A 23,252-nucleotide genomic window follows, 5' to 3' on the forward strand; every position below is an offset into this window, starting at 1 on the left:
GGAGCAAATTTCTACATAAGCTCCTCACAATGCTGCCACATTTCATGATCTTCCAGGGGAACTGGCTTAGAACAATTTCTAGATAATAGTTATTACTTCTTCAGACAATGCCTTGTCTTGAGAACTGACAGAAACTATTTCACAATTGTAAATAACCTTTGCGATCGATCTGTTGGAATCGGATCATATTTTATAAATATCCACTGTTCAGTGCAGCTGCAATTACTATGTGCCATTTAGTTGGACTGGCCTTGACCTCAGATGGCTGGACAATATTTTAGCATTTCATGGCTGAGCTAAGGGAAGAGTAAGGGGCTTTGATTTTATGAACGCATACCAAAAAAAGAAAAAAGAGAATTTGTGAGATCGCCTTGGTTAAAGGAAAGCCTTTTAGGAGAATATGTGGTCCTAAATGGTTCAACAGGGTGAATTTCTTTTATTTACCTTGAGATTGAGATATATATATATATATATATATATATATATATATATATATATATATATATATTAGGAGATCACAGCCAAGAGGCCTACAGAATACACATTTAAAGACACTGAGAAAATTCGGTGCTTATATATAATTAAGGGTCCTTGGGCCTTAATGTGTATATACCTTTTACTCTATTTTTCTCATTTATTTTCTAAATACTTAAGTTTCTTTTAAAAAGCTAAACTTTCTAATTAAAATAATTCCTTAGTGTGAGATGTTCAATTAAGCATTAGCATCTTTTTCAAGTTATAATTAATATATTATGATGTCTATGTTTGCTGATATTTTTTTTAATCTCACAAACCACAAAGATTATAAAGACTGGAAGAGGAGGTTTTGTTGAGGAGATCATACAGGTGATTGTATCTTTGACCAGAATTCCTCCCAGCTCTCCAGAGCCTCAGTGATCCAACACGGACAATGCATGAAGTTAACCTTGATTTACAAGCAGGGAGCAGGAAAACCATTTTGCTTTTCAATCAATTTAATCTTTTATGCCTTTTAGCACTAATGGCCTCGGTTATCACATTTGCTTTTTAAATTTTGTCATTGTTTTAAATTAATAAACAAAGAAGGAATCCTTAATTAATAGAAATTTTTCTGAATGTAGTTAAGTATTTTGAGTCACATCATTAAACAGCTTTGGAACACACACAAATCAATATAAGTTTAGAATGCCCTTTCAGGCTTTGTGGCTGGTAGTAGTTTAAGAAAAATAGAATACCTAGAACTTTAATAACTTACATTCTATCTTGATGTCAAATGAAATTTATCTTTTTAAATAATACCACTCTTTAAGCTAAATTTAATTTTCAAGCCTACTTTACCACAAACTTAAAAAGTAGATAGTTATTTTCCAAGTATTTCTAGTGACTAAAATCCATATAACTCTTATAAAGTCTCTTAAAAATTATTGCAATAACCATATTATTTCCCTCTGGATACTTTCATAGAATGTGGTACCACTGTCTGGATATACAGAGAGTGGTAAACATTATCATAAAGTTAAAGAAAAGACAGTACTCAGTAGGTTATGATGCTTTCCATCAACTAGTAATCTGTCCTTGTCTTCAGAGAGGGCATGTGCATATAAGAATAAACTGTGGGCTGATTACCAGAAGAGTACCCAAATATTACTTGCACACACACCCCTCCTACCCACCAGGACATTAGAGTCAGTTTCAAATAAATTTACAAGAACTTAGAAACAAAGACTTTGGAAGACTTTGGCTTTGCCTACTTAAATAAATATGAAAAAAATTTCACATTCAGAAAAACAATCAATTATTTTGAAAGAAACATACAATTCCTTTCAAATGAATATATAATTCCTTTCAAAGGACTATCACTACATGAATTGTTTTAGAACTTTTAGTTGAGCATAGGCTGATCAAATTGGTTTGTGGCTTTACAGTCCCCTTTAATTTTGAAGAAAATATGACTTAAATGATACGGAGCAATATCCTTGGGTGGGAAAATGGACCAAGATCATACCCCAAAACATGACTTCTTTAAACATATCACTAAGAAATGCTAAGTCTTTTAACATGAAGTTTCACACTAAACTTTAAAAGTTAGAGTTATTACTTCTTATGACCATGTTCTTATTAAACTGCATTGTTCAACTAAAATATAGTTTATCAACCATCCATCATTAATTCAGAACTGTGATAAATGTAAGATTTTAAGAGAAAAGACGACTAAGGCAAATGTAATAAAATTTTTATAGAACCATTGGAATTGGACTTTTACCCCAACAAGCCATACTCAGACAGCATGGTTGTTTACATGAAAATAATATGTGGGACTTACATATTGGTATTGGCAGTTGATGTCAGCCACTCGCCAGCTAAACCAATGATATCCAATCCTGTGGAGAGCTGGTTGAAAAATCGCGGATGACCTAAAGAGGTGAGTAACAGACAAGTATCAAGGCATACTCAGATTTTTCATGCTGTCTTCAATTCAAAAGTTCCACTCCGCTAGGCCACAGTGATGGGACCTCCATCCCAATGGCCTAATAGGGCTGCCCAAGAATACTGAAAGAAGGGGAGGTTGACCCACACTTTATCAACATTTAGCACTGAAGATGGCTCTCAAACTCACGTTTCTAAAGCATAATGCTTTTAAATTAAAAATCCAATGTCATAAAAAGAAAAATCTGTCCAGTATCTTATTTGTTGATTTCCAGATGAGCTCTGCTGCTGTGTTTTTTTTAAAAAAAAATACAAATCTGGATGTGGTGGTCGTATTTTTCTCCATAAATATTTCAATATTTAATTTAACATCTCAAGCTTTTAATCCCCAAGTCAAGGTATACCCCTGGAGAAGAAGAGGCTGCAGGCTTCAGAGGGGGCCTGTGCCTGTGCAGAGCTGATGCCAGCTCTGTGGCTGGTGCCAAGGCATGCCATCACTCTCTGGGCCTCTGTGTCAGTCCAAAATGATGTCAGGCACTGGTGTGTTTTGCCCACATATAGTCGGATGACTGTTAAACTACATATGTTGCTGAGGTGACCTGGCATCTGCTCTGTGAAACAGGGGCAGACACAGCCTCATTCATTCACTGAGTTGTTGGTAGAATAATTTATATTATTATATAACTTAAATGCCCTTTTTAACCCACCACATGCTTTATCAGGCTTTGTTCTCGCCAACGGCAAATTCAGGATTACTGCCAAATTTCGGCCAATTTGGCGTTCATGGGAAAACTCAACCCCACACAGCAGGTTTGGCTGTTATGAAGGAGCCATTGCAATAGATTACCTAGGGGTGTCTGACAGAGAACTGGTGTTAGAAAGATGTGCTGACTGCTGTGTTTCCAGCGGAAATTGCGTGTGCTTCTGAAATAACTGTCAGAGAGCTAATGTTGGAATGTTCCTGATCTAAGTCCTTCTCTTTGAAAGTCTGCCCTTCCCTCCATGTGACGAGGACTCATTCAGAACATCTGGACTAGGACTTCTTATAGCAGAATATACCAATCTCTGTACTCCAAGAGTCCTTGAAAAATAGTACTGATCTTTAGAGAAAATAAAAGAAGCATAAATAGTAAGCTTAGTGTAAGTTCAAGGCCAGATTCCAGACATTCATGTAGATTACTCTAAATAGCTTAAACTAGTTCATTTTGTTCTACTTATGTCAGTGCCAACGAAATCTGTATCTCCTACAACATAACTAATTTTGTTGAAGTCCATTTAAATAAGTGTGTGTGTATGTACATATGTATATATTTAATACTCACTTGAAAACAAATATTTCATTTTAATACAGGTTTGAATCATAAATAAATGCAATCACACCAGTTGACAATACATCCAAATCATGTTGCATAGCAAAGACAAAAGATGGACACAGACTAACAAATGCCTTCAGACAAAAGAGAAACAATATCCAGGAACAGATTAGCCATCAGACCAAGGTGAGATATAACTGAACTGATGAACACACTTTTCTTTAAAAATCAAACGCAGACTTTGTAATATAATTGAGTCTTGGCCATCTTGCAGTTATTCAAGGAAGCTACCCTTATAACCAGTGGTGTTGGCAGACTTCAGAAGCTGTTTGGGAATTCTTTGGCAAGCCTCATTATTTCATTATAACCCTTGTTTTTAACATCCAGTAGTCTTACTCAGCTCTATTACCACACCCTCCCCAGTCATATCTTCAAATGACTAGGAAGAGTGAGCAAGATAATAAAGGGGAGAGAGAGAGAGAACAAGATGCTATCAGTCATGGCCCCGGGCGCTTCCCTGTGGTGATAACTATGCCACGGACTGCCAATTCCTGTCCATCTGTTTGCCCAAGAGCTCAGGAAAGCCAGGATGCAGCGGGGAAAGACGGAGGAAGAAGAAACCACTGCTTGATTCCTAGGCTTAGAAAGAGCCAGACAGAGATCCCCAAAGTCTTTGAACTTGAGGCACTTTGGCCAGGATTACCAAGTAGAGAGAGCTCCTATAACATAGAAAGAAGGAAAGAGGGTATCCTTCAGGGCTCCCCATTGGAGACAGCATTTGGTGCCTCAGAACCTCTAAACTCCACAGGATGGAACAGAATGAAAAGAGTGTCTAAGTGTGTGACCATGGGGCCTGGAAAATAGAAGGTGCGGTGGGTTGAACTGTGTCCCGTAAAAGACACGTTCAAGTGTTAACCCCTGATTCCTGTGACTCCATTTGGAAATAGGGTCTTTGTGGATGTAAACAAGTTAAGATGGGGCCACACTGGATTGGGGAAGCCCCTAATCCAAAGAAGAGAGAAATCTGGACACACACATGTGGAAAATGTCATGTGAAGGTGAAAGCAAAGATTGAGTGATGCATCTACAAGACAAGGAATGCCAGGGAATTCCCACAACAACTAGATGCTGGAAGAAGTAAGGATGGATCCCACTCAAGAGTCTTCAGGGATAGCATGGCCCTGCAGACACCTGGATCTTGAACTTCTAGCCTTCAGAATGTGAACCTTCAGAACTGTGAGAAAATATAAATTTCTGTTGTCTTAAGTTACCCAGTTTGTAGCAGCCATAGGAAACTAGTATAGAAAGAAAAGGAAGTGGGCCCAATACTCCCCAGTTTCAGGGACAAGCAAGCATAGGATTCATCAGAAATGAGGCAGGGATGAAAATGGAAGAGAGAAAAGAAGTGAGGGATGGACCATTCTGCTCTCTTTAGGTTGTGAAGAACCTAAAAATCAACAATGAAACTCTATATAGAACTTGACACAGCACCATGTATCTGTATCCTTTAAGTCTATTTTTACAACAATAAATAATGATGGGCTTTTACCACAATAAATAATAATAAGGCCAGGGTTGGGCCTTCCACCAACTGCTGGTGCCTCTGGAGGTTCTGTGGTCAGGGAGTACTTTGTTGCTTCCTTCACCAGGGTCTGTGTTTCTCTTTCAACATGACTTTGACATTCTGACCACTGGCAAAAGTCTGCTGCAGGGCAAAGGTGCTTCTGCAGGTCCACTTGGCCCCCAACATTACCTGTGCGGACCCCATATTTCAGGGTGTCTCTGCAGTCAACCAGGATCTGCTCCAGGGACTCGGGGTGGTCAGAGAGTTCCAAGTTGAAGCCCTCCATGCCTTCCAGCAGCTGGTGGGGGTGGTGGAAGTCCAGCACTTTGGTGGAGCGATCGAACGTCTTCCGGACATAGTTGAGGAGTATGTCCACCACCTCCAACAGGAATTGCACAGTTTGCTCCTCCCCATTCTTAGCTGGAAGCAGATCTGAGGGGGAAAAGTCAATGAGTGGTTATCACCTGACTCCTATCTGGATTCCCTCAGCTTAGAAATCCCTAATATCCATGGTATCTTTATAGGCCTTATTTCCTTCCAGGATACATATGTGCATTATCTGTTGTACCATCTTTGCAGAAAAATGTACATAATCATATACACAGAAGTGTTGCTTATACTCCCTGGGAGTTCACAGACTTTCTGACAGTTAATATGCTCATAAATAGAAAGCTTTGAGAAGCCATGAGCAGCCCACCACTGCTCAATACCACTGTTATTCACTTGGGCACCTGTCAGGCGTGTGATGTACAGGGCTTCTGTCTTGCTACCCTAGAACCAGGTATGTCTCTGTACATCTGGCTCAGACACTGGGCTTTTGGTTTGGTGTTATTATGATGTGCTTGATCTATTGCTGGTGGAAGGTGAGGCTTCTGTGGGTAGAGGCTGAGGACTCCCTGAAGACGGTGGTTCTTTATGTCCTTAGACTGAAAACTAGAACTGGAAGATGAAGCTTAGGAGGGTGGGAGAGGGAACTCCTCCCTGTCTCTTGACCTTATCCTTTGCAGCTCGGCCTTTGGGATGCCAGGACATGATTCTGTGTTCCAACTTTTGTTAGGCAGAGTCAGACAGGCAAGGCAGCCACGGAGAAAAGCTGAAGTTGTCAGTCACAGCTCAAGAGCAGACTGGCTGTAATGATGTTCTTTGTCTATTCTTCAGATTACCCCTCTCATATTTTGTGAGTCTTGTTTACTCTTCCGGTTTGGCCTCCACGGCTTGTGGGGAGCTCATGGAAGGGTGTGGTGATGGGTTTACCTTTGAGCTCATCGAGAAAGACTGAGAAAGCATCTGCTGAGACTGTTGTAGGGGCAGCAATAGTGACTGAAAGATCTTCAAAAGAAAAATGAGCTTTAGGACAGCAATCGGGTCATGAGGCCCAGTTACACAGCTCTCCACAGGGCGATTTTGTTGTTGTAGTGGCCACTACTCTTGGAGCATAAACGCTATTAAGAGAATCACTGGATTTTCTTATATGTAAGCTTGTTCTGGATTTTCAGATTCTATGAATCTACATTTATCCCTGCAAGTATCTTTAGAGTTGATTGTTTTACTGATTGTCCTCATCCAGCTTTCAAAGGATGGCGACCTGGACAGTATGGAAGGAGGGAGAATATTCTAATCAGATGTTGGGAAAGCAGTTTCATGATGCTTCAGAGGGAATTATAACTTCTTTTGGTAACATCAGCAAAATTTCAGGAGAAAGTAAAGAAACTCCAATAAGGAGCCTGCTGGCTAGCGCTGGGGCTGGGGTGGGGGTGGAGAGTACCTCGGGCGAACAGGTTGGAGAAGTCTGTCTCTGTGCGGCGGAAGCGGCCATCCTTGTCACTGTTTTCACAGGAAAGCAGGTTCTTGGAGGACTGCCTCTCCTTGAAGGCGCTCACAAGCCTGCTCTTCTCTTCCAGGCTGTTGGTCCTCTGCAAGAAGCCTGTAGCACAAGAAGCTGGGTCAGAGGAAGGGCAGCGAACTCCCAGCCTCACAGGATTAGCTGCCGGCCCAGGTTGACTCTCCAAGCAGGATCCTCGCATCCCCTGAGAAGAAGCCGCGTGTGTGTGTTTTCAATGTAAGGGCCCTGGCACTGCTCGCCTTCAGGCGGGGAGGGGGCAGTGTCAAGTGGCATCAGTGGTACAGACCCAGTCATGCAAGAGAGAAAAACAGTAAGTGAAGCCCATTCTCCTCTCTGAACATGACAGTGAATGCAGAATTAAGTCAATTGGACAGCTTCCACTCCAGTAACCAGCCCCAGGATGGGGTTTTAAGGGAAGGGATGCAAACAGAGAGGATGCTGCCAGTACTGGGTTTACGGGCTGTGCAGCCAGAGGGAGGAGGAGGTGAGGACCAGCACTGAGCGCTGGGGAAGGTGCTTTCCTTGGGTACACCAGGTAAATGCTACTAGGGTTGAATGTAAGTTTAATTTTTGGGACCCAAACCTGAAGTACAGCTTTCCCTGTTCCCTCCCCTCTTAAATAAGGGTATTGGATAAAGAGACAAGAAAGCCTAAAATTTTATGTCCGGTGACATTTAATTCTATAAATACTTATTGAGCACCTATTGTGGAAAAGGACTTAAGCTAAGCATTTAGGATAGTGGACAAATAAAGATAAATGAGAGAGATCCCCTCTTCTCCAGGAGCTTACAGTTTGGCAGCTGGTGACCAACAATGTAATACATTGAGAAGAACTCCATGGAGATGAACTCTGAGTCCTGGGGGGAGTCGAAGCCCTCCCCTCTGCCTCTCAGAAGGGGTGGAACTCTCTCCTGCTTGAGGAGAGCAGTGCAAACATTAGCAGCGGCAAACCCAGAAGCAGGCTGAACTGAAAGGGCTGGAGACTCCGCCAGCCAAGAGCACTATTTCCTCCCTCAGTACCTCCACCCATCCCTGCTTCTGTTCCTTCCCTCATCTCCTCCAACTCAGTCTCAATCTTAGTCAGAAATACAACACCCTGAAAAGAGGAAGAAAGTTCTAAGTTTCTTGGTGACCCCAAAGCTGTATTTGTAGATTCCAAGATCCTTGGGGGGTCACAAATGTCACAAGGCAGGCTTGGAGGAAAGTCCCAAGAGGTTGGAAGAGAGGCAAGTTATTCTGGGAAATTCAGCTTTACTTCCCCAGGACTGCAATTCAGTGGTGAGGGGTGGAGGAAGGAGGAATGCAGGGGGAAGGCCGGGGTGATTAGAATCCTCCCACATGCAGGAGCAGGGTCTATTTTTGGAGGGAAGACTAGAAAGCCAGAGGCACCAGGACTTCCACTGTTCCCAGCACTTTTTAAAAGTATCACTAAAGCTCCAAAGGACATCAGAAGGCTGGGGATACCCTATAATAGAGCTCCACACTTAGATATGAAGATGGGGGTTGCATCTTCTCCCTCACCTCTTCTCCTACTTTGAGTTCCTCCTTTGAACCCTTAGAGTCCTAAACCAGAAGCCGTCATTCACTTACCAGAGGGGTGCAGGATCACCTGGCTTCTGGGTAAGACTGCTCCCCTACGCCCAGAACTGGCAGCTGTGGAGTCTCTCAGGTTGAAAAGATCATGTCCATGTGCCCTAATGGAGATGAGGTCCCCCCTTGCTGAACTCCCACTCTCCAGGTCTCTGACTTCTGGTTGGCTCTGACTCACTCCCTGGAAAAGTCTCTGCATTGAAACCCCTGAGCATCTCCTTTCCTCTGGGAAAGGACCAGGACCTGCATTTGGGCTTTGGGGATTATCTCCCAAGGATTTCTTGACACAGGCATTCCCAGAGGTGTCCTATTAGGAATGGAAGATGACAATTACAACGCAACTTTAAACCTGCATCCCATTCCTGAACCACACTTCCTGGAGTGCACTAGGAACTAGTGTGTTCTATACATCTTGTAATTATCTCATGCATAGCACAACTTATACTACATTATGAAGGTGAAAGTCACTCAGTCGTGTCTGGCTCTTTGCGACCCCATGGATTGTAGCCTGCCAGGCTCCTCTGGAGGAATGCTCCAGGCCAGAATACTGAAATGGGTAGACATTCCCTTCTCCATGGGATGCTCCAGGCCAGAATACTGAAGTGGGTAGACATTCCCTTCTCCAGGGGATCCTCCCAACTCCAGGCCAGAATACTGAAGTGGGTAGACATTCCCTTCTCCAGGGGATCCTCCCAACTCGCGGACTGAACCCAGGTCTCCTGCATTGCAGGCGGATTCTTTACCATCTGAGCCAATACTACATTATAATCCATGATAAAAGCCATTAATTTGCTAATGCAAACATTTAATGGATATGATTTGCAGAATAACACTTCTTTGGGAAGGTATATGTTTTCTAAAGTATTGGGAGCCTCAAAAAAAGGTCAATGGCCCCAGCCTCTCTGGGCTCTGAGAGGTTCTGGAAGGAACTGTATACTTCTCCAAGGATGATGAGGTGGTGGACAATGTCCTCAAGGACACTGAGGTTAGTGCTTTGACAACCTCCCTGGCAAGCAAGTGGTCTTAGAAGCAGAGGCCCCTGAGACTGATGCAGACTGTACTCCCTTTTGCTCTATATCTCAGCTATAAGGACCTGGTTTCCCTGGTGGCTCAGACTGTAGGTAAAGAATCTGCCTGCAATGCAGGAGACCTGGGTTTGATCCCTGGGTTGGGAAGATCCCTGGAGAAGGGAATACCCACTCCAGTATTGTGGCCTGGAGAATTCCATGGACTGTATAGTCTACAGGGTTACGAAGAGTCAGACACAACTGAACGATTTTCACTCACTTTAAGCCTGTGAACAACTGGTCACTTAACAGTCTTAGGAGGCAAAGAGGTGCTACAACCTGATCAGAGCTGACTGCAGCTTCGGCTCTCTTCCACTTGCCTCAGTGGGGCCTCTCTGGGCTCTGCTGCTGGTTCCTCACAGCCGACCCCACACTCAAAGGCCTAATCAGCCCCATGAGTTGGGGGAAGTGTGAGGAATTAGAAAGCACTGGGTTCAAGCTGGTTGGTTCCAAGTGGGGCTTTGAACTGAGCCTGGCATAAGGCTTACCTGGCCAAGGGAGCAAGTGAGGCCTGAAGCCCAAGCCCATGCTGTCACCCATCAAGCTATAGCATGGAATTGCATCTCCCCAGAGCAAGGGGTCAGAGAAGGCAATGGCACCCCACTCCAGTACTCTTGCCTGGCAAATCCCATGGATGGAGGAGCCTGGTAGGCTGCAGTCCATGGGGTTGCTAAGAGTCGGACATGACTGAGCGACTTCACTTTCACTTTTCACTTTCATGCATTGGAGAAGGAAATGGCAACCCACTCCAGTGTTCTTGCCTGGAGAATCCCAGGGACGGGGGAGCCTGATGGGCTGCCGTCTATGGGGTTGCACAGAGTTGGACATGACTTTAGTGACTTAGCAGCAGTAAATCAGAGAAAGGGGTTCTTTTCCTGATTTTTCTGGGATATGAGTACCCTGCCAGATCTCTCCCCCACCTCAAACACTTTTTTTTAGTTTCAAGAAATGTAAGCATAGAGAATTCGAAATCTATGTTTAAAAGCTGGTGACTGACACAAAATAAGACACACATGTAAACACACTGCACGGGGCTAAATAAAACAGCTCAGGGGCTGTAACTGGGAGCCAGTTTGGGAGCTCTGCATAAAGAAGTGGTTGAGGCCCAAGGACTCACCAGTAAGTCAGCAGAGCACAGTAACAGAACTCAGGGCTCCCTGTATCTCCTTCTATTTAGGTCACACTATCGTACCTATAACCACCCTGCTCTCCACCTCTTGGCAAGTCCTGGGGTTTCTCCTGGCTGACTGCTCTCCCAGGTGATTCTGCCTCCAGAACTAAGGGTCCCACCGGTGAGACCAAGGGCCTTCCTAGCAGCTTTGTTTTTCTGGTTGGGGATGGGGATAGGAGAGTGGAAGAGGTTGAATCTTGGCAAGGCACTGAAACGTTTAATAGGGGTTACCCAGGGCAATGGATTTGGAAATGAGAAGATGACCATTAGTCCCCTCAACCATCTTAAGGTGAAAGGTCAAACCAACCTGGATAGTGTCAGGCCAAGAGGGCACCTTACAAGCCCACAAAGGCCTGGGACGAAAGCGGGGTGGGTATCTGTGTGTGGAGGAGGGGACCGGCTGTGGATTCAGGTCAAAACCAAAGACTGCACTTAGCCTCCGGGAGCTAGACTAAAATGCAAAGCCCAAGCTGGCTCAAAGTACGGAAAAACAAATCCTCTCGGTGTTGCCTTTCCGAATCAAACTTATTGTAAAGCCTTCTAGCCTGTGGCCCCCAAAGCTTGCATACTAGCAGAAGCCAGTTTCCCGTGGGCAAACTGCCAGCCCTCTCCTGTTACAGGGGTTGCAACTTTTCTTGCAATTAGTGTTGGGGAGGAGGGTAAAAACAGAAGAAACTCCCCGAGGATGCTAGCCCCCAAATTCCGCCAGAGCTCCTCTTCCGGGGAAGTTAATGCAAGCCTCTACTCCCCAGTTCGCGGACCCCAGTTCCGGGACACCTAATCCCGGATCCAGGGATGCTCCTGCCCCTCTACCCTTTCGGGGCACTTCGGGTGTGTCTGCCGAAGCGGCGTTTAGATTTTTTTTTTCTCCCATTCTCCAAAGGGCTGCAGTCGGGGCAACAGGGGGCACCGCCCGGGACCGAGGCCAGGAAGCCAGGACCGGGATGGACGAGGGCCGCCCTCCAGGCAAAGCTTGCATCGCGGGGAAAGCAGCTCTCGGCCCCAGCCGCCCGCACCCCGCCCTCGACAGTGGCGGGCGCCCAGGGCCCGCTCAGTTCTGCTTGCCCAGCTGCATGACAATGACGGCTGACGAAGCCAAGCGCCGCGGCCGCCGAAGGGACCTGGTGCGAAACGGGCTATTAAGTCGGGAATGGCGGCGGGGGGAGGGGGTTATTTATAGAACAAAGCTCGGCCGCCGCCTGCTGCCCCCGCGCGGGGACGCGGCCCCGGGACTGGCGTGCAGGGGAGAGGGCCAAAGCCAAGGCTGGGCTTTCCCCGCAGAACGCCTAGGTCCTGGAGTTGAGCAACCCTTCCTCGCCGTAATTGCTGCTCCTAGGATCAAGGGGACGAAGCCCCAGAATCGCTGGGAGGGCGCCGCGCGGTCAGGCAGGGGAAAGTGGGTTTCACCCAGAAACTGCTAAATAAGTCTTCTCGCTCAGGCCACCAACTGCCGCCGCCCTGGGGCCCCAGGATGCAGGGCCCCAGGAAGATCTGTCCCAGAGGCCACGGGCTCGCCGGCTTGCTCGCGGGGCTGGGTGGGCGCACGCGCCCACGCCTGCGCCGCTGCTATCTCCCGAGCGCAGCAGCTGAGGGACTGCCTTTTAATAAGCCCTCGTTAATCTTCCCCCGCCTCTCCAGCCCCTGCCCGGGGACGTCCGTATTTTCTGGGTCCGATAAGGCTAGAGATTTTAGACGGTGAAATGTAGCAAGGAAAGCAAGTCCTCATTGTTCAGCCGGAGCCACACAGCTGTGTCCCTTCGAACAAATCTTTTTTTCCTTAAAAAAAAAATCACACCCCCTTGGACGTTTTCATTTCGGATCCTCACGTCTCTGGAGAGCTGTTCTTTCCTCCCCTCCAGCTCCCAGATCTATTGTTCCTTCCGCTCTGACGAATCGTGCCCGACACCCCCTCTTTCCCTCTTGCGGCCCCACGCCCCCTTGGCCCCCTTTCCCTTCCCGCCTCTCCCTTCAAGGGCAAGCTCCGCAAAACCTCTAGCTTGCACTGCCCGCACTTCCTCCAGGCAGGCCACCTAGGGCTGCTGGCAATCCTTTCTTTTGGCCTCCAAGGCCTCAAAGAACGCCATCTGAATCCGTTTTGACATCTCGGGGCAAAAATGTCCAGCCGAGAAGCCCACTTTCAACCCGCAATGGTGGAGGCGGAAGAGGTACGAAGCGTTAGCCACCGTCTTAGCCGTGTATCTCGCCTTAGGCCTGCTCTCCAGGAAAGCCAGACCTTTTTACTCCACCTTCGCGACACACAGGCCGAGCGCTCCGGTCAGAACTGCCCCAGCGCGGGGCACGAAGAGCAAGCGAGGCTGTAGTGCTGGGGCGCTGTGCTCGTCCCCAGCCAGGGGAGCCCCGACCCCTGGACCCTATCGGAAAAGATCCCTTGGGAACAGGTCAGAAGAGGGCAGATGAAGGTCAAGACCCGCAGAGGAGCGTCTCCGCCCGGCGTCGGGGCTGTAGACACTTCCGAAAACATTCAGAAGCCAGGATTCCCTTCCGCTTACATCCCACTCTCCCAAACCCGCCAAGCCAGCTCGCCTCGAAGCCCTTTGGGGCCCAGCGGGCGCTTTCACTCACCGCAGATCTTCAGCCCCAGTTTTCTGGTGCATCCATGGGCCACGCCGCACCAGGTGTCATACGCTAGAAAGCAAGAGACGTGCGTTCAGTGAGGCTCGGACAGTCTGGGACCCGGTCGAAGGCAAAGGTGTTCTGGGGAGGGTGGGGGCAGGTCTTTGCCAGTGCGCCTTATTAAATAGCTCTTTCCCCAACGAGCTGAATCTGACCTTTGGGCTGACAGGGAGACTCGTGCCCTCAGAGAACCCACCACAGTCCCTTTCCGATTCTACTTCAGATAGGGAACAATGTCTCTGAGAGGCCGCGCGCCCCGCGCTCTGCTGGGCCTCCAAGCGACCCCAGCCATTCAAGTCGGGTAGCCTCCGAGGGGTCGCGGAGTGGGACAGGGCTGGCTCCTCAGTTGCCCAGCACCCACCCGCAGGCCCTGTCCCTTGGTCTCTGCCCGAAGGGCGACCACAGCAGCCAGGAAAGGGAACACAAGAGACATCTGGGACCAACGCGTCTCATAATTTCTTGGCGGGTCTCCAGCCGAGTGGCAGCTTAAAATAAACTGGCATGAAATGGGGTCGCGGAAGAGTTCAGGAATTAATTGGGTGAAAAATAGTATTTGACTAGATGATCGGGCTCGCTTGGCTGCTCTTCAGTGGGACTGGGGGAGTCAGTAAGACAATAGTGCGCCTGGGGTCTTCATCCCTGCCCCCTCTTCCTAACCTGCCCCTCATTAACCCTTCCCTCCGGTATCTCTAGAAGTAAAGGGAATCAGACACTTTTTCTCGAGGTCTAAATCGGGGACTCAGGAGCTGCCGTATTCTCAGACTCCTCAGTGTCTAGCCTGCCTTCAGGGTTCAACTTCCATCTAGCAGTACAGGGGTGCCTGAGGAGCCCGCGTGCGACCTGGTGTGGTGGGCTTAGCGAGAAATTCTCAGATTCCTCATAGCAAGGCGTCTCTAGTCCCTCCCATCCCCCACCCCATCCTGGCCGGTGCCTTCAGCCCCGCACGAATGTTGGCTGCGATAAGGAGAGTGACATCCATTAAACCCGAGGCACAACAGAGCCTCAGCGGGGAGAGGAACTAGCCCGATGTCAGAGAGACATCGTGTCAGAGAGACATCGTGTCACAAATGGAGTTCCTGCATCAGACAGTAAATCAGTGCGAAAGCTAAACCCCGGTAACAGCACCTTTAAGGTAAAGTGCTATTTCCACCCGGCGCAGTGCTTTCACTGTAAACGTCATCCCACCTAATCCTCATAATCCTATGAAGCAAGAGGCGTGTTAATCTAAGACTCATTTTCACAAATAATAACAGTGAGGCTCAGAGAGGTGAGGAGAGTTTTCCAAGGTCACTCAGCTATGGCTTGGAGTTCAGACCCACTGCACTGCCTTTTAGAGTTGGGGATTACAGTGAAAGAAAGGGAGTGAGATGGGAAGAGGAAGTGAGAGAGCCCCTTTGATGTAGGGAAGACTGAGAGGTCTAGGGCCAAGAGGCGGGCCACTGCAGTAAGAGGTTGTGTAAAATTGTGTGAATTAAGCAAAGCCACTTCCCAGGAGACCTTGGAGGAGCAGAGAAGCGGAGCCAGCTGGGCAGGCAAGAGTGGGTAGAGAGCCAGGTGAGTGAGTGCAGCCTGGGATGCTCACCGCAGCTGGGCTGTTGGGGCGGGAAACAAGACAGGTGCTTCTCAGAACCTGTGTTTCAGGATCTTCCCTCTGCCTTGGCGAATTCCGGGCGCGACCTCCAGGCCATGAACGAATTCAGGTCAGTGCCTCTACTGGGTCTGGACCTAGGTTTGGGCACATGGGCTCCACTGGGGGCTGCCTCTGGGAAGTAGGGGCGTGATGGGGGTGCAGGACTCGAGGGTGGATGAACACTATGGATACCCACCCTTGCCAAGGCAGCAGAAAAGGGGCGGGAAATGTGGAGAGAACTGGAAAAGAAATCCATCTGTGCCTCAGCAACAGACAAAGGCACTCAGGCCTCCGAGCAGCTCTGGGTGGCCAGTGTGCAGCTCATGAGCCACCAAGGCTGGCGGCCCTCTTGAGTCCCTCTTTATTGTGTGTGGGTAATTGTAGCTTCCCTGGGGGTGGGGCATCGGAGCTGCAAAGGGAACTGGAAAGCAGTCTAAAAATTTAAGAGGAGGTCTTCTGCCAAGAAGCTAAGGGCAGTACCTATGGGTAGGATAAAGGGCTTACCTGACCACTCCCTCCTCCGCCCCCTGCCAACCTTCCTTGTTGAGAACAATTGATGTTTTCTCAAGCTTATAGAAAGTGCCATAAAAGCGAAGCAATGAGCCCTCTTTCCAATCACAGTACCACCCTTAAGCCCCCTTTTTATACAGAAATTTTGGGGCCCTTACTGTCTGGAGCTGATAGATTTGGAGGGAGACCATTTAAATCTAAAGTGGAAAACGGAAAACAATTTCTCCATCTTCCCACCTCTACAAAGAGGTAGGAAATCAATCTGAATTAAGCCCAGATTCTACAAATGGGTTGAAGAGCCACACCGAGCTAGGGATGGGGAAACATAAATCTTCCCGCCACCTTTTATCTCGTTCCCCCTTTCACTCTTTGGGAGGTGTCCACTGCTGACAGGTCTCCTGGCCCGGAAAAAAGAGAGGGCTGCTCTCTCCTTCTTCCCTGGCAAACCTTCTGGGCTCCTCCTTGTTCCCCACTTCTTGCCACTCAGAATGTGGCCCACTTTTTTTTTTTTTTGTCTTTGAAATGTAATTAATTGTCTAAAATGTAGAGGCTTAATCTCAGAACGTTTTATGCTCCTTTTTCGCCACTGGCTTCTCCCTCACTCGTCAATAGCTCGACGCAAATTTGGAGCAATTAGGGACCCCGAGTTTTCTAAAAGCTGCAATTAACGTCGAAATTTCCGCTGATTATAGACTTCCAGGGGGAAAGACGGAGGGGGAGGGGTCAGATCTCGGCTCAACGAAATCTGGAGATAGAAAACTCTATTCCCGCTGAGTCTCCCAGCTCCTCACATCTCCCCGTGCACCGACCCCGGTCGTCTCACCTAGCAAAGAAACCACACACAACACAACACAACACAACACAAACAACACTCTCACTGCGCGTCCTTCACCCGTAGCGAAAGATCGCCGCCGCTCCGACCCTGTGTGGTTCCCACTCTCTTAGCGCCCTGGAATCACCTAGCATCCCTGGCAGTCGAACGACCTCTGGTTGAGACCTGGGTCAGGGCCCCATTTCTTTCTAGCCTCCATCATCTCCGCGCTCCCCCTTCCCTTTACGCCAGCGCAGACTCCTCAGGTCCCAGCGCCCCCATCATTTGATAGGAAACTAGAGCAGGACCTACTTGTGGGGCGCAGGTTGGTAGTATTGGGGTCCGCTCCCGCGTTCGAGGAGGTTGCAGACGAAGAAGGGGTCGAAGACGCCATCAGCTCGGTCGTCCCGAGGCCTCTGCTGTCCAGGGTCCTCGGCCGGTCGGGCACTAGAAAAGGCTGCAAAGAGATTCGAGAGCTGTATGGGGAGGGCTTCCGGGGTCCAGGAGCGCGGGAGGCGATTGAGCGGGCGGGGGCGCGGACGCTCCCGCTGAAGTCTGGGCTAGGGAGAGGCGAAAGGAAGGGCAGCTGGCGGGTTGGGTTGGGGGAGCGCCAGGCTGGGGACTGGGGGAGGAGGAGACGTGCACGCGAGCTCTGGGATTCGGGCGCTCGCAACGTAGCCCCGGGCTCCTCTCCAGTCTGGCGGCGCGGTGGCGCGACCTGGAGCGCAGCGCTGAGACTAGGGGAACCCAAGGCCAGTGCAGGTCGCGCGGGTTCGGGCGGCTGGGCTAGGAGGGCTAGGGAGACTCAGTGCGCGATTTTCCAGCCCAGCCGTGACAAGCTCTATTGGGTCTCAGCAGCCGGCTGGCGGGCAGGCAGGAGGGGCCCGGGGAGGGGGGGGAGGTGGTGAGCAGGAGGAGGGCGCACAGGGCGGGCACGTCTGGTTCGGTGTCTGGTTCCCGTTGTTGTGTCTGGCTAATTCCCTAAAAAGAAGGAGGCTAACTGCTCCAGGGAACGGGGACTTTGGTGAGACAAGGTGAGAGGAGAAAAAGGGGTTCGTGTTTTCACGGTCTCCCTCGGATTTGGCTGGGGAAGATATACAGTCACCTTGTACTCCAGACAGCCAGAAAGCAGCGAGTCGGAACCTCGCTCGTCTCCCTCTTGCCCCGCCCGCTTTAAGCCATTTCGAAGCCAAGAACCGGGCTCCGTTCTTGTTTCTGTATTTCCCCTCCACCCCGGATTTCTCGCTGTACAGACCTGGGGAGGATGAGGGAGGCAAGAAAGGGGAACATCACCGGGGAAATCAACTTGTGCCCAGCGGGCGGGAGGCGGCAGATAAGGATAGGTGCGCGGCGTCCCTTCTCCGCGCTCAGCATTGGTGCGATGGCTTCCGAAGGCCAGGGAACAGAAAGAGTGCGGGCAAAGCTGGGTAGATACAAGAGCCTGCAGAGTAGCGCCCGCAGGCCACCGCCTCCACACTCTCCATAGGACCCCCACACCTAGCCCCGCGCGCGCACTCGCATAGCAACGTAGGCAGCTGGGAGACAGCGGTTTCTGGGGAAGTAACAGGTTACCGCTCTGAGTCGCGCCTTCGGCTGCTGCTGGCCAGGAGCCCGTTGGTGAGACCGGTGCTCGCAGCCGGGAAGCGGAGGAGAAAATCGCTCTCGCTCCACTTCTGCGTGAGCCTCAGCCCCTGTGCGTCCTCGGGGCATGAATCTCGCTGATGGGGTTGGGATGATTGTGAAGGCTGAGGTCTCTGTATCGCGCAGGAACCGGGAGCTAAGACTGGGGCGGGCGGGACGCTCTCGGTTCAGGAGGGTAGACAACAGACTCTGGGGGTGGGGATTGGCCATGAAACCGCGGCTGAACAGGACCCAGCTGAACAATCGCAGCTGGGCACTGGGAAGATCCCGGCGGTTGCGCGCTTACCCACCTAGGCTGGGAGACAGCAAGCCGCGCGATCCTGCCGCTCTTCTGCGTAGCGCCCAGCGATCTGCCCGGCTCGGCCCGGCTCTGCCTCAGGCGTAATCTGCCCGGCGTCACCTCCAGATGCAGCCTCTCTTTTGCTAGCACCGTCCCGCACGCGAGCTCCTGGAAGAGAGGAGAGCGATCCGAAGAGACGGCTGCTTGGCTTTGGGGGAGGCGGAGGCGGAGTGGGGAGGCGGGGACCGGCTCAGCAGGGGAATCACGAGGCCGCTGCTCGCGGGGGCAGCTCGTGGGCAGAGCGGCGGGGCTCCTTGCAGGTGCCCGACCGCCTCTGGAGCTTTATAGGGCGATTATAAACCCAGATCACGGGTTTGCACCCGGAAAAAAGAAAAGAAAAAGCCCTATGAGTAATCCAGAACGTACTCAACACGCTCTGTTTTTTGAGCTAGGCAGAGGGTCGGGTAAGGAGAAGGAAAAGAGAAATTCTATGAAGAATTCTGCCTCGCTGAGTGCTTCTCCCTCCCTTTCCTCTCCCCTATTACCATATCCTCTAGAAGACAAGAGCTGTAGCTTTGCCTCTGTTACTTGCCCCGCGGCTCCCCCAGCTTTATGATGCCTCCTTGAGCGGAAACCGCTCCCTGGGTCATGTCCTTGCTGGCTCTCTACTGAGCCAGGATCGTTGTAAAAGCAGAGATGAGAGAACTCGCAGACCCGTAGAGGACTCCATCTCTTTTTCACTTCAGTTTTCTCATCCTGCTCGGAGCTTCCCCAAGTACTCCACCGGCGCATACTACCGAGTGCCTCCGTAGAGAAAAGGGTCCGATTTCCAACCCACTATACGCTCCCTCCTAGCTTCTGTTCCCTTGGTGATGGGGAAAGGAGTCCTCCTGATTGATCACATCTGAAGGTTAATAACACGCACGAGCGCCGCTCCACACACAAGGGGAACCCGAGCATAGAGGTGGCCCGGGGCTGGGCTGGGGGAAGCGGACCGGCCATCTCTGCCCAGGCCGGCACCCCTCCACTCTCCCTTCGTCTCACGCTGTTTAAGGACTCTCTTTTTGCAATATTTAGACGGATTGAACAAACTGCCGCGTTCCAAAAGCCCCTCGCGGTATAAGGCGTTCACGGAAAAATTTCCACCAGATGGCGCCAGGCGGCCAGAGACCGAGAGGCCCTGTGCTGGCCGGGTCTTTCCTTGCGCCCCAGGGTCAACACCTGGAGGGGCTGGCATGGCTGTTATTCTCCCGCCTTTTCAAGCCAACCCTCAGGCACCCTCCTCTCTAATTTATAGTGTCCTCTTTCCTCCACCCCAGTTTCTTTTTCTTTAGGGCAAAACAGAGTTGATCATTGTGTCTGGGTGACACAGTGTAACCAGTGATTTCTTTCCTCGTTTTCACAGTGATTTTGTTGTTGCGATGCTGCAGGCAGGGGTTATTTATGGACACTTCTTCGACCTTGCTAGTCCACCGGAATCCTGATTCTTCTCTCTGAATGTCTTATTGCCTTTCACCATTACACAGTGGGAATGCCGAAAATCGTGCAAAGCACTGAAAATTCCATAAGGGAGACCGAAGATTCTGCCTTTCCGCCTGGGAAGATACAGTCCCATTTAGTAAGAGGGTTCTTGTTGTGAGGTTTGAAATAACCGCGTTGCCCTTGATACTAAAGAAAATACTGTTGCCCTCTCTCAATCTTACAGTAAGACCTCGGGCACTTTTTTAAAACGGAAGAGCATGCAGAAAGGCAGGCGTAGGTCACTGCAACTCCGGGTCCCAGAGCTCAGGACTGGGCAGGTGGGCGTGCCCACTCCACGCAGAAAAAACCCTCCAAACCGCGCACCGCGCAGCATCTCTGCCACGCTTGAAAAACGCAGTTTACTAAGAAAAAAGGCTCGGAATTCCACCCACGCCCCCTCCTCAGGTCTCCCTAAGAGAAATGATTGTGCCAATCAAGGACCCGGGTGCTAGTGATAAATCATTCGAGATGCGCTGGGGCTAGGAGGCTAGCCGGAGGAGGCTCCTTTCAGGGTGTGCTGTACCAGGAAGACGCCTGCTCAGCTTCTGTCCCTTCCACCTTCTCCCAAGACCCGAGATTCCCCAGAAAGGAAGATTTGTTTACTTTCACCTGTGGCATCAGACACTTCCAACCACTCCCTCTTCTGATTTCTGTGTTCAAAACTCTCACCTCTAAGGTTTTAGCCAATAAAATAATCTCGCCGGAGAAAGAAATCTACAGGACTGTGTATAGCAAATTAAAGCTGAGTCCGTCCAGGTGCACGGATATCCCTCCCTTTCTCCTTTATATAGAGGGAAGGGAGGAATGAAGGGTCCTGCTTGTCCTTAATTTTAAAATGTTTAATATGATATTAGTAAGTAATATGTTAAATGTTTATGAATCACATGCTTGGTGTCAGGCTCTGTTTTCAGGGAACTTACACTGTCTTGGCAACTTATATTATCCCTGCATTCATGGACATTCCAGTTAGGAGGGGAGAGAAACAGTCTTGGGGACTTTATGGGTCTGGTTTGGTTTCCAATTATCTTCCATTCCAACCCAGGCTCTTGGGCTCAGCGGAGATGGTAAAGAACTGAGGGCCCAGAATTCCACAGTTTCAGCACAGAGAGTTCGGACGTAGGGCACGGCTCTTTCAGCACCAAGGACAGAGCCCACGGTTTGGAAGCTGAAGCCTCCAGTTCGTCGGCTTAGGTCGCCAGTATCTAGCAAACCCGCCTCCCTCGCACCATCCGCCTCCAGGCAGTAAATGCTGGGTTTGTTTTCCCCTTTTGGGGCGGGGTGGTGGTGGTGGTGGTGGAGTACCTCGCCCCCTACTTGCCTCCCCAGTAAGAATATGCAAGGAGGGTGGTTGTGGTTGTCTTTTGGCTCTTCAGAATATTTGGGACCTATATTTTTGTTTATATTTTTCCACTCTTCTTTTTATCTTTTATTACTCCCGGGGGAAGATGCTTTGAATGATGGGGGTGGTAAAAAGATATCCTCTCTAGGGACTCGAACCGGTGGTGAGGAGTGGCCGGGAAGGGAGTGGTATCCGCCCAGCTGTTTCGTTTGCTTTTGATCTAAGGTTTAGCACTTTGAAGAAATGGGAACAAGATGCCCAGAGGCAGAAAAAAAGAGGCGGCGAGTGCGACCCTTCTGGTCTCTCTCTTCCGGGCGTGGAGGTTTTGCTAGCCTGCAGCTCCGGCTACTCGATTGTGTCTTAAGAAGACAACTTTCTTTTAGGTCAAGGATGCCTGGGGCTTGGGAACATGACCCTCCGCCCACAGTACCCCTTCTCTGGGAGGTTTAAAGATACTCCAAGTGGATTTGGAGCCAAACCTTTCGGCAAAGGAAAAAAAGGAGTGGGTGAAGTATGCGTAAAATATGGTCCACGTCAAGGTGAGTAAATATGAAACGTCAATCTTTTTTTTTTTGACGCATTTAGCATTTTTAGCCTTCAGAAAAGGTAATTTTGGAGCCACATTGTGAATTCATTTTTGCTTGTTAAAGTCTATTTTAAGCATCTAATTTATGACCAAAAAAGAGGGGGGAAAATAGCAGTGCTCACCGTTTAAACGTCTGTCTCCCTAGACGAGGGCTGCGGGAGGCGTTGTTTACTCAGCTTTTCTTAAGTGAGAGCGAGTTCGGTGCGATTGTGTACTTTAAAGACAGTTCATTCTGGACCTTCCTTGGGAACCATAGCTAAATCGACACCCTTACCCACAACAGGCACCCCTGGAAGACACTCACACTCACCCCTGAAAGACAGGAAGGGGTTAAAAATTGTGGCAAGCGAGAGAGAATTCCAGCCGGAATTGAACGCAGCCAAGAGGACTCCGGAAATTACAACCTTTTCTTCTGAAGAACAGTGGTGAGTTCAAATAATGGTCACATGGTCCCTTCCCTTTAGGTCACATGGTCCCTTTCTGAAGGTGAAAATATTCTAATAATAAAGAAATTAATCAAAGAGGATAGAGTAATTTGTATTTGAGCAAATCTTGTGCACATTTTAAGACGCCCTATTCTCGCTATTTCCAACACGACGACGACGGGGGGGCCACCAGATGGCGACAGACTACTATTTCTGACAGGGAACAACGGGTTCCACAAGAGAGCAGTACTTGAAGGAAAACTGCTGCTGGCAGGCCTTTTCCAGTTCACGCTCACACTCTGCCATATTTCACAAAGCAGGGTCTTTTTTTTTCTTTTTCTTTTTAATGCTTAGAGAGGCTGCCGGAAGTGGCCGGAAACACTCAGAATCTTTGTCCCTTTGGTGAAAGAGAGTCCCTTTGGTGAAAGAGAAGGGGATGTAAAGTATCTGATTCTTTCCCACAAAACTGCTCTTTAAAGGTAGCCTCAGGACAGAAACTCTGGTATTAGCCAAGGTGTTTCACTGTGAAACAGGACACACAACAACAACACACAACATACAACAAGGAAGTAACAGTCCTCAACTGCAATTCTGACAGAGCTTCGAAAATGTATCTGTTTTCAATTCTCTTACCAGAAACTTCGAGAAGGCAATGGCAACCCACTCCAGCACTCTTGCTTGGAAAATCCCATGGACGGAGGAGCCTGGTGGGCTGCCATCTATGGGGTTGCACAGAGTCGGACACAACTGAAATGACTTAGCAGCAGCAGCAGCAAATAAATGGGATGCAAGGAAGATGATTTCCTATATGTTTTTTTTAGTGAAACAGTATGTAATAGCAATACAGCTGAGGCTTGAAGGACCACTGGGGGCTGGGGTGGCCCTCCTCACAGTGGAAATCCACGTGTAACGTACAGTCCC

General features: G+C 49.2%; 1 protein-coding gene and 1 long non-coding RNA gene across 6 annotated transcripts in view; one reads left to right on the forward strand and one right to left on the reverse strand.

The window, feature by feature from the left end:
- The window catches only part of GAD1 (glutamate decarboxylase 1), a 40,116-nt gene extending 20,735 nt beyond the window's left edge, over positions 1-19,381 (reverse strand). Inside the window, exons 1-7 of one of the 5 annotated variants that reach the window (XM_044933961.1) lie at positions 19,006-19,381; positions 18,471-18,628; positions 16,852-16,996; positions 13,538-13,600; positions 7,049-7,207; positions 5,473-5,715; positions 2,303-2,393 (exon numbers count right to left, since the gene is read on the reverse strand). In XM_044933961.1, coding sequence (XP_044789896.1) covers positions 2,303-2,393; positions 5,473-5,715; positions 7,049-7,207; positions 13,538-13,600; positions 16,852-16,933 — 638 coding nt within the window. In that variant the 5' untranslated portion in view covers positions 16,934-16,996; positions 18,471-18,628; positions 19,006-19,381. Of the gene's footprint in view, positions 1-2,302; positions 2,394-5,472; positions 5,716-7,048; positions 7,208-13,537; positions 13,601-14,713; positions 15,066-16,851; positions 16,997-17,794; positions 18,070-18,111; positions 18,333-18,470; positions 18,929-19,005 lie in introns of those variants that run through there. The other 4 variants (XM_025275112.2, XM_044933956.1, XM_044933964.1 and 1 more) reach the window with 4 other exon arrangements.
- On the forward strand, positions 15,176-23,131 carry LOC123331029. The gene is made up of 5 exons (XR_006547461.1): positions 15,176-15,288; positions 21,024-21,223; positions 21,704-21,859; positions 22,190-22,331; positions 22,968-23,131. It is a non-coding gene; the product is annotated as an uncharacterized LOC123331029 (long non-coding RNA).
- The last annotated feature ends 121 nt before the right edge of the window (positions 23,132-23,252 follow it).

This window comes from Bubalus bubalis, chromosome 2, assembly GCF_019923935.1.
Source record: "Bubalus bubalis isolate 160015118507 breed Murrah chromosome 2, NDDB_SH_1, whole genome shotgun sequence".
Lineage (NCBI taxonomy): Eukaryota > Metazoa > Chordata > Mammalia > Artiodactyla > Bovidae > Bubalus > Bubalus bubalis.